This window comes from Mustelus asterias, chromosome 5 (assembly GCF_964213995.1).
Source record: "Mustelus asterias chromosome 5, sMusAst1.hap1.1, whole genome shotgun sequence".
In the NCBI taxonomy this organism is placed as follows: domain Eukaryota; kingdom Metazoa; phylum Chordata; class Chondrichthyes; order Carcharhiniformes; family Triakidae; genus Mustelus; species Mustelus asterias.
In genome coordinates, this window is record NC_135805.1 from 9561091 (window position 1) to 9575964 (window position 14874).

Below are 14874 nucleotides of genomic sequence, written 5' to 3' on the forward strand. Positions count from 1 at the left end.
TGGGAGATAGGGGGAGGCATTATTTGGCCCAGGAGGCATCTGGCAGGGAAGCAGCATTCTATTTTTTTTTCTGCGCATGTGCAAGTGTCAGCTCCGATCAGAGCGGCAGGGTTCCGGGCACGTTAAGCCCGCTTGTGCAGGCTTGTGCAGCACGATTCGGAATTGCTGATATTTTTGCAGGCAGAGTGCATATGGGGGGCGCCTCAGAACAGGTCTAAAAATGGGATCCGAAACACTCCCAGTTTCAAGTCCGCCGAGCACTTAGAATTGAAATGATAAAATAGGGCCCATAGAGTGGAGTCATCGAGCAATACAGCACAGAAACAAGCCCTTCAGCCCAACCGGTCCATTGACTTGGTTAGTTTTACGATTCTAATTTATGATTGGAATATGTTGTTTTCAAGCTAATTGTGAAATTTAATTGTATTATGATCACTTCCTAGTGGATCTTTTACTATGACATACTAATAAACCCTGCTTCATTACACAATATTAGATTTAAACAGCTTTATCCCGAGTTGGTTCCACAAAATACTGAACAAAGAACAAAGAAAAGTACAGCACAGGAACACGCCCTTTGGCCCTCCAAGCCTGTGCTGATCATGATGCCCTAACTAAATTTTAAAAAACTGCCCTTACTTGATCCGTTTCCCTCTATTCCCTTTCTATTCATGTACCCATCCAGATACCTCTTAAATGTTGCTAATGTGCCTGCTTCCACCTCCTCCTCTGGTACCCACCACTCTCTGTGTGAAAAACTTCCCCCGCGCATCTCCCTTAAGCTTTCCCCTTCTCACCCTGAACCTATGCCCCCTCATAATTGACACTTTTACCCTGAGAAAAACGCCTCTGACTATCCACGCTATCTATGCCTCTCATCATTTTGTAGACCTCTTTCAGGTCTCCCCTCAGCCTCCATCTTTCCAGTGAAAACAATACTAGTTTATTCAAACTCTCCTCATAGCCAACACCTTCGAGACCAAGCAACACCCTGGTGAACCTTCTTTGCACTCTCTCCAAAGCTACCACGTCCTTCTGGTAGTGTGGCAATCAGAACTCCATGCAATACTCCAAATGCGGCCTAACCAAGGTTTTATATAGCTGCAACATGGTTTGTTTGAAACCATTCTATAATTTCTAGAACATCTTTGTCAATTTCATTAGTCCAGTCTATATTAGACCATAAGACATAGGAGCAGAATTAGGCCACTCGGCCCATCGAGTCTGCTCCGCCATTCAATCATGGCTGATATTTTTCTCATCCCCATTCTCCTGTCTTTTCCCCATAACTTCTGACCCCCTTATTAATCAAGAACGTATCTGTCTCTGTCTTAAAGACACTCAATGACCTGGCCTCCACAGCCTTCTGCAGCAAAGAGTTCCACAGATTCACCACTCTCTAGCTGAAGAAATTCCTCCTCATCTCTGTTTTAAAGGATCATCCCTTTAGCCTGAGGTTGTGCCCTCTAGTTCTAATTTTTCCTACGAGTGGAAACATCTTCTCCACGTCCACTCTATCCAGGCCTCGCAGTATCCTGTAAGTTTCAATAAGATCCCCCCCCTCATCCTTCCAAACGCCAACGAGTACAGACCCAGAGTCCTCAACTGTTCCTCATACGACAAGCTCTTCATTCCAGGGATCATTCTTGTGAACCTCCTCTGGATCCTTTCCAAGGCCAGCACATCCTTCCTTAGATATGGGGCCCAAAACTGCTTACCATACTCCCATGGGGTCTGACCAATGGGGTCTGATGTACTTCTGACTTATGCAGCCTCAGAAGAATGTCCCTACTCTTGTATTCTGGCCCGCTTGACATGAATGCTAACATTGCATTTGCCTCCTAACTGCCGACTGAACCTGCACATTAACCTTAAGAGAATCTTGAACAATGACTCCCAAGTCCCTTTGTGTTTCTGATTTTCTAAGCATTTTCCCATTTATCAAATAGTCTATGCCCCTATTCCTCCTTCCAAAGTGCATAACTCACACATTTCCACATTGTATTCCATCTGCCACTTCTTTGCCCATTCTCCTAACCTGTCCAAGTCCCTCTGCAGCTCCCCGCTTCCTCAATACTACCTGTCTCTCTACATATCTTTGTATCATCTGCAAACTTAGCAACAGTGCCTTCAGTTCCTTCCTCCAAATCATTAATGTATATTGTGAAAAGTTGTGGTCCCAGCACTGACCCCTGAGGCACACCACTGGTCACCGGCTGCCATCCTGAAAAAGACCCCTTTATCCCCACTCTCTGCCTTCTGCCAGTCAGTAGAACCATAGAACCATAGAAAATTACAGCTCAGAAACAGGCCTTTTGGCCCTTCTTGTCTGTGCCGAACCATTTTTTGCCTAGTCCCACTGACCTGCACTTGGACCATATCCCTCCACACCCCTCTCATCCATGAACCCGTCCAAGTTTTTCTTAAATGTTAAAAGTGACCCCGCATTTACCACTTTATCCGGCAGCTCATTTCACACTCCCACCACTCTCTGCGTGAAGAAGCCCCCCCTAATATTCCCTTTAAACTTTTCTCCTTTCACCCTTAACCCATGCCCTCTGGTTTTTTTCTCCCCGAGCCTCAGCGGAAAAAGCCTGCTTGCATTCACTCTATCTATACCCATCAAAATCTTATACACCTCTATCAAATCTCCCCTCAATCTTCTACGCTCCAGGGAATAAAATCCCAACCTATTCAGTCTCTCTCTGTAACTCAGCTTCTCAAGTCCCGGCAACATCCTTGTGAACCTTCTCTGCACTCTTTCAACCTTATTTATATCCTTCCTGTAACTAGGTGACCAAAACTGTACACAATACTCCAAATTCGGCCTCACCAATGCCTTATATAACCTTACCATAACACTCCAACTTTTATACTCGATACTCCGATTTATAAAGGCCAATGTACCAAAGGCACTCTTTACGACCCTATCCACCTGTGACGTCACTTTTAGGGAATTCTGTACCTGTATTCCCAGATCCTTCTGTTCAACTGCACTCTTCTTAGCTATGAGGAGAGATTGGGTAAACTGGGGTTGTTCTCCCTGGAGAGACAGAGAATGAGGGGAGATCTAATAGAGGTGTACAAGATTATGAAGGGGATAGATAGGGTGAACGGTGGGAAGCTTTTTCCCAGATCAGAAGTGATGTTCACGAGGGGTCACGGGCTCAAGGTGAGAGGGGCGAAGTATAACTCAGATATTAGAGGGATGTTTTTTACACAGAGGGTGGTGGGGGCCTGGAATGCGCTGCCAAGTAGGGTGGTGGAGGCAGGCACGCTGACATCATTTAAGACTTACCTGGATAGTCACATGAGCAGCCTGGGAATGGAGGGATACAAACGATTGGTTCAGTTGGACCAAGGAGCGGCACAGGCTTGGAGGGCCGAAGGGCCTGTTTCCTGTGATGTACTGTTCTTTGTTCTTTGTTCTTCGGAGTCCTACTATTTACCCTGTACGTTCTACTTTGGTTTGTCCTTCCAAAGTGCAATATCTCACACTTGTCTGCATTAAATTCCATTTGCCATTTTTCAGCCCATTTTTCGAGTTGGTCCAAATCCCTCTGCAAGCTTTGAAAACCTTCCTCACTGTCCACTACACCTCCAATCTTTGTATCATCAGCAGTATCAGCAGTATTAAGATTAAAGTCCCCCAAACTGTTAACTGACATTTGTTACAAGTTCCAATATTACTTTGTTTAATGCTTTGTCCAAAGATATAACTACTGTTAGGGGATGTGGGCTAGAAAATACTCCTATCATCATTTTCTCACCCTTGCTATTTCTAATTTCTTCCCACACTGATACTTCCTGATTTTCTGAGCTGAGAATCTTGCCCACTCATGTTGTTATGGCACCTTAGGGGGCTGGACAACATCCCACGTTCCCCCGCCCCCCCCACTCCCAGATCAAGGTTGAATGCCCCCCACCAGCCCCCCGCCCTCACCCCCCCCCCCCAACCCCCCACCCCCCCACAACACCACCACCACCACTCCCAGACCCAGCTGGACAGCACCTCACTACCAGACCCAGGCTGGACTACCTCCTGCTCCCTGACCCAGGCAGGAGGGGTCCCCACTCCCAGACCCAGGCTGGACAACCTTCCACTCCCAGACCCAGACCCAGGCTGGAAGGGCTCCTGCTCCCAGACCCAGGCTGGAGGGGCCCCCACTCCCAGACCCAGGCTGGAGGGGCCCCCACTCCCAGACCCAGGCTGGAGGGGCCCCCACTCCCAGACCCAGGCTGGAGGGGCCCCCACTCCCAGACCCAGGCTGGAGGGGCCCCCACTCCCAGACCCAGGCTGGAGGGGCCCCCACTCCCAGACCCAGGCTGGAGGGGCCCCCACTCCCAGACCCAGGCAGGAGGGGCCCCCACTCCCAGACCCAGGCAGGAGGGGCCCCCACTCCCAGACCCAGGCAGGAGGGGCCCCCACTCCCAGACCCAGGCTGGAGGGGCCCCCACTCCCAGACCCAGGCTGGAGGGGCCCCCACTTCCAGACCCAAACTGGAGGGGCCCCCACTCCCAGGCTCAGGCTGCACACCCGCCACCACTCCCAGACCCAGGCTGGAGGGCCCCCGTTCCCCGACTCAGGCTGGAGGGGCTCCCACTCCCAGACCCAGGCTGGAGGGGCCCCCGTTCCTGGACCCAGGCTGGAGGGGCCCCCGCTCCCAGACCCAGGCTGGAGGGCCCCCGTTCCCCGACTCAGGCTGGAGGGGCTCCCACTCCCAGACCCAGGCTGGAGGGGCCCCCGTTCCTGGACCCAGGCTAGAGGGGCCCCCGCTCCCAGACCCAGGCTGGAGGGCCCCCGTTCCCCGACTCAGGCTGGAGGGGCTCCCACTCCCAGACCCAGGCTGGAGGGGCCCCCGTTCCTGGACCCAGGCTAGAGGGGCCCCCGCTCCCAGACCCAGGCTGGAGGGCCCCCGTTCCTGGACCCAGGCTAGAGGGGCCCCCGCTCCCAGACCCAGGCTGGAGGGCCCCCACTCCCAGACCCAGGCTGGAGGGGCCCCCACTCCCAGACCCAGGCTGGAGGGGCCCCCACTCCCAGACCCAGGCTGGAGGGGCCCCCACTCCCAGACCCAGGCTCGAGGGGCCCCCACTCCCAGACCCAGGCTGGAGGGGCCCCCACTCCCAGACCCAAACTGGAGGGGCCACCACTCCCAGGCTCAGCCTGCACACCCGTCACCACTCCCAGGCCCAGGCTGGACAACCTCCCACGTTCTCCCGCCACCCCCCCCTCCCCACTTCCAGATCAAGGCTGGATGCCCCTCACCCCCCCCCCCCCCCCCCCCAGCCAACCACCACCACCACACCGAGACCCAGCTGGACAGCACCTCACTACCAGACCCAGACTGGAGAGGCCACCACTCCCAGACCCAGGCTGGACAACCTCCCACTCCCAGACCCAGGCTGGAGGGGCCCCCGCTCCCAGACCAAGGCTCGTGGGGCCCCCACTCCCAGACCCAGGCTGGAGGGGCTCCTGCTCTCAGACCCAGGCTGGAGGGGCCTCTACTCCCAGACGCAGCCTGGACGGGTCCAGGTGGACACCCCATCCTCCATCCCCACCACTCCCCAGGCCCAGGCTAGACAGGCCCCCACTCCGAGGCTTGCTCTGGATACCCATAGCCAAAGGTAAGGGAAGTCTAAAACTAGAGGGCATAGGTTTAAGGGGAGAGGGGAGAGATACAAAAATGTCCAGAGGGGCAATTGTTTCACACAGAGGGTGGTGAGTGTCTGGAACAAACTGACAGAGGTAGTAGTAGAGGCGGGTACAATTTTGTCCTTTAAAACCTCAGTGGTTGGTAAGCTGATGGAGAAGATCCTGAGGGACAGGATTTATGAGCATTTAGAGAGGTTTAGTATGCTCGAGCATACTCAGCATGGCTTTGTCAAAGGCAGATCGTCCCTTATGAGCCTGGTGGAGTTCTTCGAAAATGTGACTAAACACATTGACGAAGGATAAGCGGTAGATGTGGTTTATATGGATTTTAGCAAGGCGTTCGATAAGGTCCCCCATGCAAGGCTTCTCGAAAAGGTGAGAGGGCATGGGATCCAAGGTGCTGCTGCCCAAAGGAGGCAGAGAGTGTGTATAGATGGGTCTTTTTCTAAATGGAGGTTGGTCACCAGTGGTGTGCCCCAGGGATCTGTTCTGGGACCCTTGCTGTTTGTCATTTTCATAAATGACCTGGATGAGGAAGTGGAGGGATGGGTTGGTAAGTTTGCCGATGACACGAAGGTTGGTGGGGTTGTGGATAGTCTGGAGGGATGTCAGAAGTTACAGAGGGACATAGATAGGATGCAAGACTGGGCGGAGAAGTGGCAGATGGACTTCAACCCAGATAAATGCGTAGTTTTGGCAGGTCAAATGGGATGAAGGAGTACAATATTAAGGGAAAGACTCTTAGTACTGTAGAGGATCAGAAGGACCTTGGGGTCTGGGTCCATTGGACTCTAAAATCGGCCCCGCAGGTGGAGGAGGTGGTTAAGAAGGAGTATGGTGTGCTGGCCTTTATCAATCGAGGGATTGAGTTTAGGAGTCCGGGGATAATGATGCAGCTATATAAGACCCTCGTCAGACCCCACTTGGAGTACTGTGCTCAGTTCTGGTCGCCTCATTACAGGAAGGATGTGGAAATGATTGAAAGGGTGCAGAGGAGATTTACAAGGATGTTGCCTGGATTGAGTGCCATGCCTTATGAGGATAGGCTGAGGGAGCTTGGTCTTTTCTCCTTGGAGAGACGTAGGATGAGAGGAGACCTAATAGAGGTATATATGATGTTGAGAGGCATAGATCGGGTGGACTCTCAGAGGCTTTTTCCCAGGGTGGAAATGGCTGCTCTGAGAGGACACAGGTTTAAGGTGCTGGGGTGTAGGTACAGGGGAAATGTTAGGGGGAAGTTTTTCACACAGAGGGTGGTGGGCGAGTGGAATCGGCTGCCGTCAGTGGTGGTGGAGGCAAACTCAATAGGGACTTTTAAGAGACTCCTGGATGAGTACATGGGACTTAATAGGATGGACGGTTATAGGTAGGCCTAGAAGGTAGGGATATGTTCGGCACAACTTGTGGGGCCAAAGGGCCTGTTTGTGCTGTAGTTTTCTATGTTTCTAAAAAGCATTTAGATAGTTACATGGGTAAAATGGGTATTTAGGGATATGGGCCAAATGAGGGCAATTGGGATTACTTTAGGGGTTTAAAAAAAAAGGGCGGCATGGACAAGTTGGGCTGAAGGGCCTGTTTCCATGCTGTAAACCTCTGTGATTCTATGACTCTACCCTCCGGCACCTGCTCCAAGTTCCATTCTGAGGCCCTCTCTTCCCATCATTCCACTGTCCACACTCATCCAATCAGAGGCTGGCTTCTGGAGAAGCCTAATTGGACAAGCAGCTCTGCAGCGTTTTTCAAATGTGTCTCCCAGAACGCTCCCACGGACCCCTTGGGTTCTGCAGAACCCAGTTTGGGAACCCCTGCATTAGATCTTTACACCGTACTAATGCCAGTGCCCCATGAATCAAAACTTACTGTCCTCACATCAATCCTTGAGCTGCACATCCAACTCTCTGATCTCATTTACCCTGTGTCAATTTGTTCATGGGTCAGTGCGAATCCAGAGATTATTAGCGTCATGGTTTAATTTTGAATTTAGCCCCTGACTGCACAGACTCCCTCAGCAGGACTTCTACCTTTGTCCTAACTATGTTATTGGTCCCCATGTACACCGCAAAAACTGAATCCTGCGATCCCTTTATAAGTTTCTCCCCAGTCTGAAGGAGGTGTCTTTACCCTTGGCAAGAGACTGGCAACACAACCTTCAGGATTCACCTCTCAACTACAGAGAACTATCTCCCTCACTATACTGCTCATGCTACAACTCCATTCTTTATTTCTATCCCCACTTGAATAACTCCTTGCACCATATTCATCAACTTTACTGGCCTACTCTTCTCCACAAAATTTCAAAAGGCTTAACCTTTTGAGAGGGCTAAAGTTCCTCCGTTGGCTGCTTCTGATTCCCCATACCTGCCTCACCTGTAGTCCCTGACTACAGACCAAGTCAGAAGTGACTCGCCTAAGGGGGGACTGCTCCCTGGAAGAAATTGTCCAGGTGACTTTCCCCTCCCTGATGTATTTCAGTGTCTGGATTTGGACTCCAGCTTATCAACACTGAGCTGAAGTTCGCCAAGCTACGGATACTTACTGCAGGTGTAGTTGCTGAGGATTGCGCTGTGGTCCACCAGCTCCAACATGTTATAGCTGCAACACCACAAATGTTATGGTGAGTGGGCACGCAAGTGGAGCTGAGTCTACAAAAAGATCAGCCATGATCTTATTGAATGGCAGAGCAGGCTCGAAGGGCCAGGTGGCATACTGCTACTCCTAGTTCTTATGTTCTTATGCCTTATCATCGTTATTGTATTTTATTTAGCGAATTTACTTAATTAGGGTTTAAGTAATTGTGGTGAACCACTGTAATACTGTCTGTACATGGGATATGCCTGGGCACGCCCCTGCTGCCTCAATCCAGGGCTCTGCCCTCCTCGGGGTATAAAGGTGGCTGCTCTCCACTCCTTTTGCCTCAGTTCGGGTTAGCCATCGGTTTGGGAGTGCTTCTGTTCTTGTTAATAAAAGCCTGTTGTTTCGCAACATCTAGTCTTTGCGTGAATCAATGGTGCATCAATTTCATTAACAAAATTTTTAAATGGAGCAACTCCTGAAACCTGACAAATTGGATTTGGATCCACAGGCAGTTGGCGCCTCTAACTCTTTTTTGATCACTGGCTGCGCTGTTTTGAGACCTTCATCGCCTCCTCCTCCTCCGTCGTCGTAACAGACATCGGCAAACTGCACGTGCTCCACGCCCGCGTCAGCGCTCACGTCTTCACGCTGATCTGAGACGCAGAGACTTACCAGGAGGCAATCGATCTCCTCAAGAGCCAGTACAACCGGCAGCCGAACGAGATCTACGCCAGACACCTGCTGGCCGCTCGCAGACAGCAGTCCGGGGAATCATAGAACATAGAACAGTACAGCACAGAACAGGCCCTTCGGCCCACGATGTTGTGCCGAGCTTTATCTGAAACCAAGATCAAGCTATCCCACTCCCTATCATCCTGGTGTGCTCCATGTGCCTATCCAATAACCGCTTAAATGTTCCTAAAGTGTCTGACTCCACTATCACTGCAGGCAGTCCATTCCACACCCCAACCACTCTCTGCGTAAAGAACCTACCTCTGATATCCTTCCTACATCTCCCACCACGAACCCTGTAGTTATGCCCCCTTGTAATAGCTCCATCCACCCAAGGAAATAGTCTTTGAACGTTCACTCTATCTATCCCCCTCATCATTTTATAAACCTCTATTAAGTCCCCCCTCAGCCTCCTCCGCTCCAGAGAGAACAGCCCTAGCTCCCTCAACCTTCCCTCATAAGACCTACTCTCCAAACCAGGCAGCATCCTGGTAAATCAATTGAGCGATTCCTGCGCAAACTGCGTGCACTCGGCAGAGCCTGCAACTGCAAGGCCGTTTCAGACACCCAAAACGCCGACAACCTGATCAGAGATGCCTTTGTCGCGGGCATCAGGTCGACCTATATCCGGCAGCGCCTGCTGGAACAAGATGGGCTGGACCTGAAGAAAACTGTGGAACTTGCCGACTCACTGGAGGTAGCGTTCCGGAACCCCGAGGCCTACACCCCCGACCACGAGGGCGCACCGTGGACACTGCGACCGCAGCCATCACTGTACCCGGGAGGGCCGCAAACCTACGCCACGCCCTGTCCCGAAGCCGAACTGACCACTGCGGCAGTCCCCGGAGGCCCGAGGTGCTACTTCTGCGGCCTGGAGAAGCACCCACGACGACGTTGCCCGGCAAAAGACGCGATCTGCTCTGGCTGCGGTAAGAAGGATCATTACCTGAAAGTTTGCAGGGCAAAATCGGCCCCCAGGCCCAGCAGCGCCGCGTGCGATCCGCGGGAGGGACTGCCTTCGACGCCATCGACCGGGTGCGATCCGCGGGTGCAGCCATTTTGGACGCCAGCAGCCACGTGTGACCCACGGAGGTTGCCATCTTGGATGCCATCAGCCACGCGCGACCCACGGGAGCCGCCATCTTGGGTGACGTCAGCCGAGTCACGGAGGCCGCCATTTTGGGAACCGTCCACCGCATCGCCTAACCCGGCAGTGGCCTCGGTCGCGTTGGACCAGTCCAGGCCTCACCAGCTCGCCTGGTCGATGATGGACATCACGGTAAACGGCCACACTACTAACTGCTTATTTGACAGTGGGAGTACGGAGAGTTTCATCCACCCTAACACGGTTAGGCGTTATGCACTGCCAGTACTGCAGCAATCAATCTCTATAGCTTCAATGTCCTGGTCAGTGAATGTCCTCGGGTACTGTGTAGCAAATCTGACTGCACGGGGCATGGTGTATGACAAGTGCAGGCTCTTCATGCTGCCACAGCTCTGCGCTGCCGTACTACTGGGGCTAGATTTCATGTGCCACCTTGGGAGCGTCACTATGGTGTATAATGGGCCTTTTCCCCCAATCTCCATCCAAAATCCACAGCTAATAGACCAGCCACCACGCACCACCCGTGGTCTCTCGACCCTCAAAGTCACCCCCCCTCGCTCTTTGAGCACCTCACCCCCGACTGCAAGCCCATTGCCACCAAAAGCAGACGGTACAGCGCTGGAGATAGAGCGTTCATCAAGTCCGAGGTGCAACGCCTCCTGGGGGAGGGGATCATTGAGGCCAGTACCAGTCCCTGGAGGGCCCAAGTGGAGGTTGTCAAGACTGGGGAGAAACTTCGCATGGTCATTGACTAGTCAGACCATCAACCGATACACGCATCTGGACGCGTATCCCCTTCCCCGCATATCTGACATGGTCAATCAGATTGCACAATATCGGGTGTTCTCCACCATTGATTTGAAGTCTGCATACCACCAGCTCCCTATCCACCTGGAAGACCGCCAATACACAGCCTTCGAGGCGGATGGCCGTCTCTACCACTTCCTTCGGGTCCCCTTCGGCGTCACCAACGGGGTCTCAGTTTTCCAGCATGAGATGGACCGAATGGTGGACCAGAACGGGTTGCGGGCCACCTTCTCATACCTGGATAACGTCACCATCTGCGGCCACGATCAGCAGGACCATGACGCCAACCTCCAAAAATTCCTCCACACTGAGGCACTCCTCAACCTGAGCTACAATAAGGAGAAGTGTGTATTCCGCACGCGCCACCTCGCCATCCTTGGTTGTGTTGTGGAGAACAGGGTCATCAGCCCCGACCCCGACCGCATGCGTCCCCTCCTGAAACTTCCCCTCCCCACCACCCTCAAAGCACTGAGGAGGTGCTTAGGCTTCTTCTCATACTACGCCCAGTGAGTCCCCAATTATGTGGACAAAGCCCGTCCGCTCATCAAATCCACATCTTTTCCCCTAGCGGCGGAGGCCCGACTGGCCTTTGACCACATCAAAGCGGATATCGCGAAGGCCACGATGCACGCCGTAGATGAATCCACCCCTTTCCAGGTGGAGAGCGATGCGTCTGATTTTGCCCTAGCCGCCACTCTTAACCAGGCGGGCAGACCCATGGCCTTCTTCTCACGCACCCTCCAGGGCCCTGAAATTCGACACTCCTCTGTCGAAAAAGAGGCACAAGCCATCGTGGAGGCTGTGTGGCACTGGCGCCACTACTTAGCTGGCAAACGGTTCACCCTGCTCACGGACCAACAGTCCGTTGCCTTTATGTTCAGTAACGCGCAGCGGGGCAAAATCAAGAATGATATGATTTTGAGGTGGAGGATCGAGCTCTCCACCTACAATTACGACATTTTATACCGGCCTGGGAAGCTCAATGAGCCCCCAGACGCCTGTCCCGGGGGACTTGTGCCAGCGTGAACCTAGACCGGTTACAGACCCTTCACGATGACCTCTGCCACCCGGGGGTTACCAGGTTCTTCCATTTCATCAAGGCCCGGAACCTGCCATATTCCATTGAGGAAGTCAGGTCTGTAACCAGGCACTGCCAAGTCTGCGCGGAGTGCAAGCTGCACTTCTACCGGCCGGACAGAGCACACCTCATCAAAGCCACCCACCCTTTCGAATGCCTGAGCATTGACTTCAAAGGTCCCCTCCCCTCCTCTGACTGCAACGTATACTTCCTCAGCATCTTTGATGAGTATTCGCGGTTCCCCTTTGCTATTCCCTGCCCGGATATGACCTCGGCCATGGTCGTCAGGGCCCTGCACAGCTTCTTCACCCTGTTTGGTTTCCCCAGCTATATTCATAGCGACCGGGGTTCCTCTTTTATGAGTGATGAGCTGCGCCAGTACCTACTCTCCAAAGGCATAGCCTCGAGTAGGACCACCAGCTACAACCCCAGGGGGAACGGACAGGTGGAGAGGGAGAATGCGACAGTCTGGAAGGCCATTTTATTAGCTCTCCGGTCTAAGGGTCTTCCAGTCTCCCGCTGGCAAGAGGTCCTCCCTGAAGCGCTACACTCAATTAGATCACTACTGTGCACGGCTACCAATGCCACCCCTCATGAACAAATGTTTGTTTTCCCCAGGAAGTCCTCCTCGGGGACCTCACTACCGTCGTTGCTGACGTCCCTTGGCCCTGTCCTGCTCCGGAAGCACGTGCGGACCCATAAGTCAGACCCCCTGGTCGAAACGGTCCGGCTCCTCCACGCCAACCCCCAATATGCCTATGTGGCGTATCACGACGGGCGGGAGGACACAGTCTCCATTCGCGATCTGGCCCCCACAGGCACTACGTCCCATGGCTCCTCACCCCCAGCTCCCAACGTCGTCCATGATGCACTAGAGTCGCAGCACGCTCATTTAGCCCCCATGTATGGCACGCCTGAGCCCCAGGAGCAGCCTCCACACACCCGGCAGTCTGAAGGTGCTACGGACGGCTTCACCGGTTATGGACAGGCGTCTGACCCATCACTGCGGCCTCCTGAACCAGCACCACGGCTGACATTGCGGCGGTCGCAGTGGCAGATCAAGCCCCCGGAGAGACTGAACTTGTAACTTGAATCATTAACTTGTGACTGTCGTTCCACCACCTCGCCCCCGCCGAACTCTTTTTTTAAACAGGGGGTGAATGTGGTGAACCACTGGAATACTGTCTGTATATGGGATATGCCTGGGCATGCCCCTGCTGCCTCAATCCGAGGCTCCGCCCTCCTTGGGGTATAAATGTGGCTGCTCTCCGCTCCTTTTGCCTCAGTTCGGGTTAGCCATCGGTTTGGGAGAGCTTCTGTTCTTGTTAATAAAAGGCTGTTGTTTCGCAACATCTAGTCTTTGCGTGAATCAATGGTGCATCAGTAATAAATATTACTAAGCTATAATTTGAGTGATATTAAATTTGAGCTCGTTACTTGTCGAACTCGGACCTCATTGTCTCCACATCACGCTCCCAATCATAAAACTCTAATAATACTCGGGGGTGTGCACTTAAGGTGAGAAGGGGAAAGTTCAAAGGAGACATGAGGGGCAAGTTTTTTACACAGAGAATGGTAGATATCTGAAACATGTTGCCAGAGGTGGTGGTGGAAGCATTTAAGGTGCTTTTGGATAAGCACATGAATATACAAGGAATAGAGGGATCTGGACCAAGGGTAGGCAGAAGGGATTTGTTTAATTTGGCATCATGTTCAGCACATCGTGGGCCTAAGAGCCTGTTCTATATTCTATGTTCTAATTCGGAAAAATGATTTATCTTTCGGAAAACCATGTTGACTTTGTCTGATCATAAGACCATAAGACCATAAGACATAGGAGCGGAAGTAAGGCCATTCGGCCCATCGAGTCCACTCCACCATTCAATCATGGTTGATTTCAACTCCATTTACCCGCTCTCTCCCCATAGCCCTTAATTCCTCGAGAAATCAAGAATTTATCAATTTCTGTCTTGAAGACGCTCAACGTCTCGGCCTCCACAGCCCTCTGTGGCAATGAATTCCACAGACCCACCACTCTCTGGCTGAAGAAATTTCTCCTCATCTCTGTTCTAAAGTGACTCCCTTTTATTCTAAGGCTGTGCCCCCGCGTCCTAGTCTCCCCTGTTAATGGAAACAACTTCCCTACGTCCATCCTATCTAAGCCGTTCATTCGATGATTTTCTGTGTGACCGATATTGAGCAAATTGGCCTGCATTTTTTTGTTTTCTTAGTGATTTTCTGAACATGGATGTTACATTTTCTAACTTCCAACGTGCTGGGAACACCCTAGAATCTGGGGATTTTAGAAAATGATAACCAAAGCAGACAATCCTTTTCTCTATCAACATTTCAGCCTGTTAATCTGTTATATTAGTTACATTTAGTGTTCTTGATTTAATCTGACGGTCTAATTTATTTGGCATATAAATAATGAAACACATACTGAAGGCCTCAGAAAATGAAGATTAAATTTTAACAAAGGGGAAATTGGAGTTGGTGAAATCAGCAACCTCTTTCCCATCAAGCCTGATTTTATTTGCCATTGAAGTCAGTGAAGAGGTCATGCAGTGTATAAATCGGGTTGTCTATTCACTAACATCTGCCTGAAAATGTCACCCAAAACTCATTTTACCTCCTATGTTCCTTGAAAATCTTGAAAGTTACTTCTTTCTTTAGGTGAAAATGCTACCTACTCCAGCTAAATTTCATTACATCTTTAACCTGAGGGACCTATCTCGTGTCTGGCAGGGAATGTTAACCATAAAGGCTGAGGAATGCACCGATATTGAGACCCTGCTTGCTTTGTTCAAACATGAATGCACCAGGGTCATTGCAGACAGGTAAATACAATGCTACGGGTGGGGTTTCTCAAAATGTATATTTCTGATAATGTGGATTACTATTACCAAATATTCCAGTTGTTTG

General features: G+C 51.8%; 1 protein-coding gene across 1 annotated transcript in view; it reads left to right on the forward strand.

Moving 5' to 3' along the window:
- LOC144493945 (dynein axonemal heavy chain 8-like) overlaps positions 1–14874 on the forward strand; it is a 1745965-nt gene that overhangs the window by 1293720 nt on the left and 437371 nt on the right. The window contains exon 62 of the mRNA XM_078213522.1: positions 14626–14789. Within this exon, the coding sequence (XP_078069648.1) occupies positions 14626–14789 (164 nt within the window). The remainder of the gene's footprint in view (positions 1–14625; positions 14790–14874) is intronic.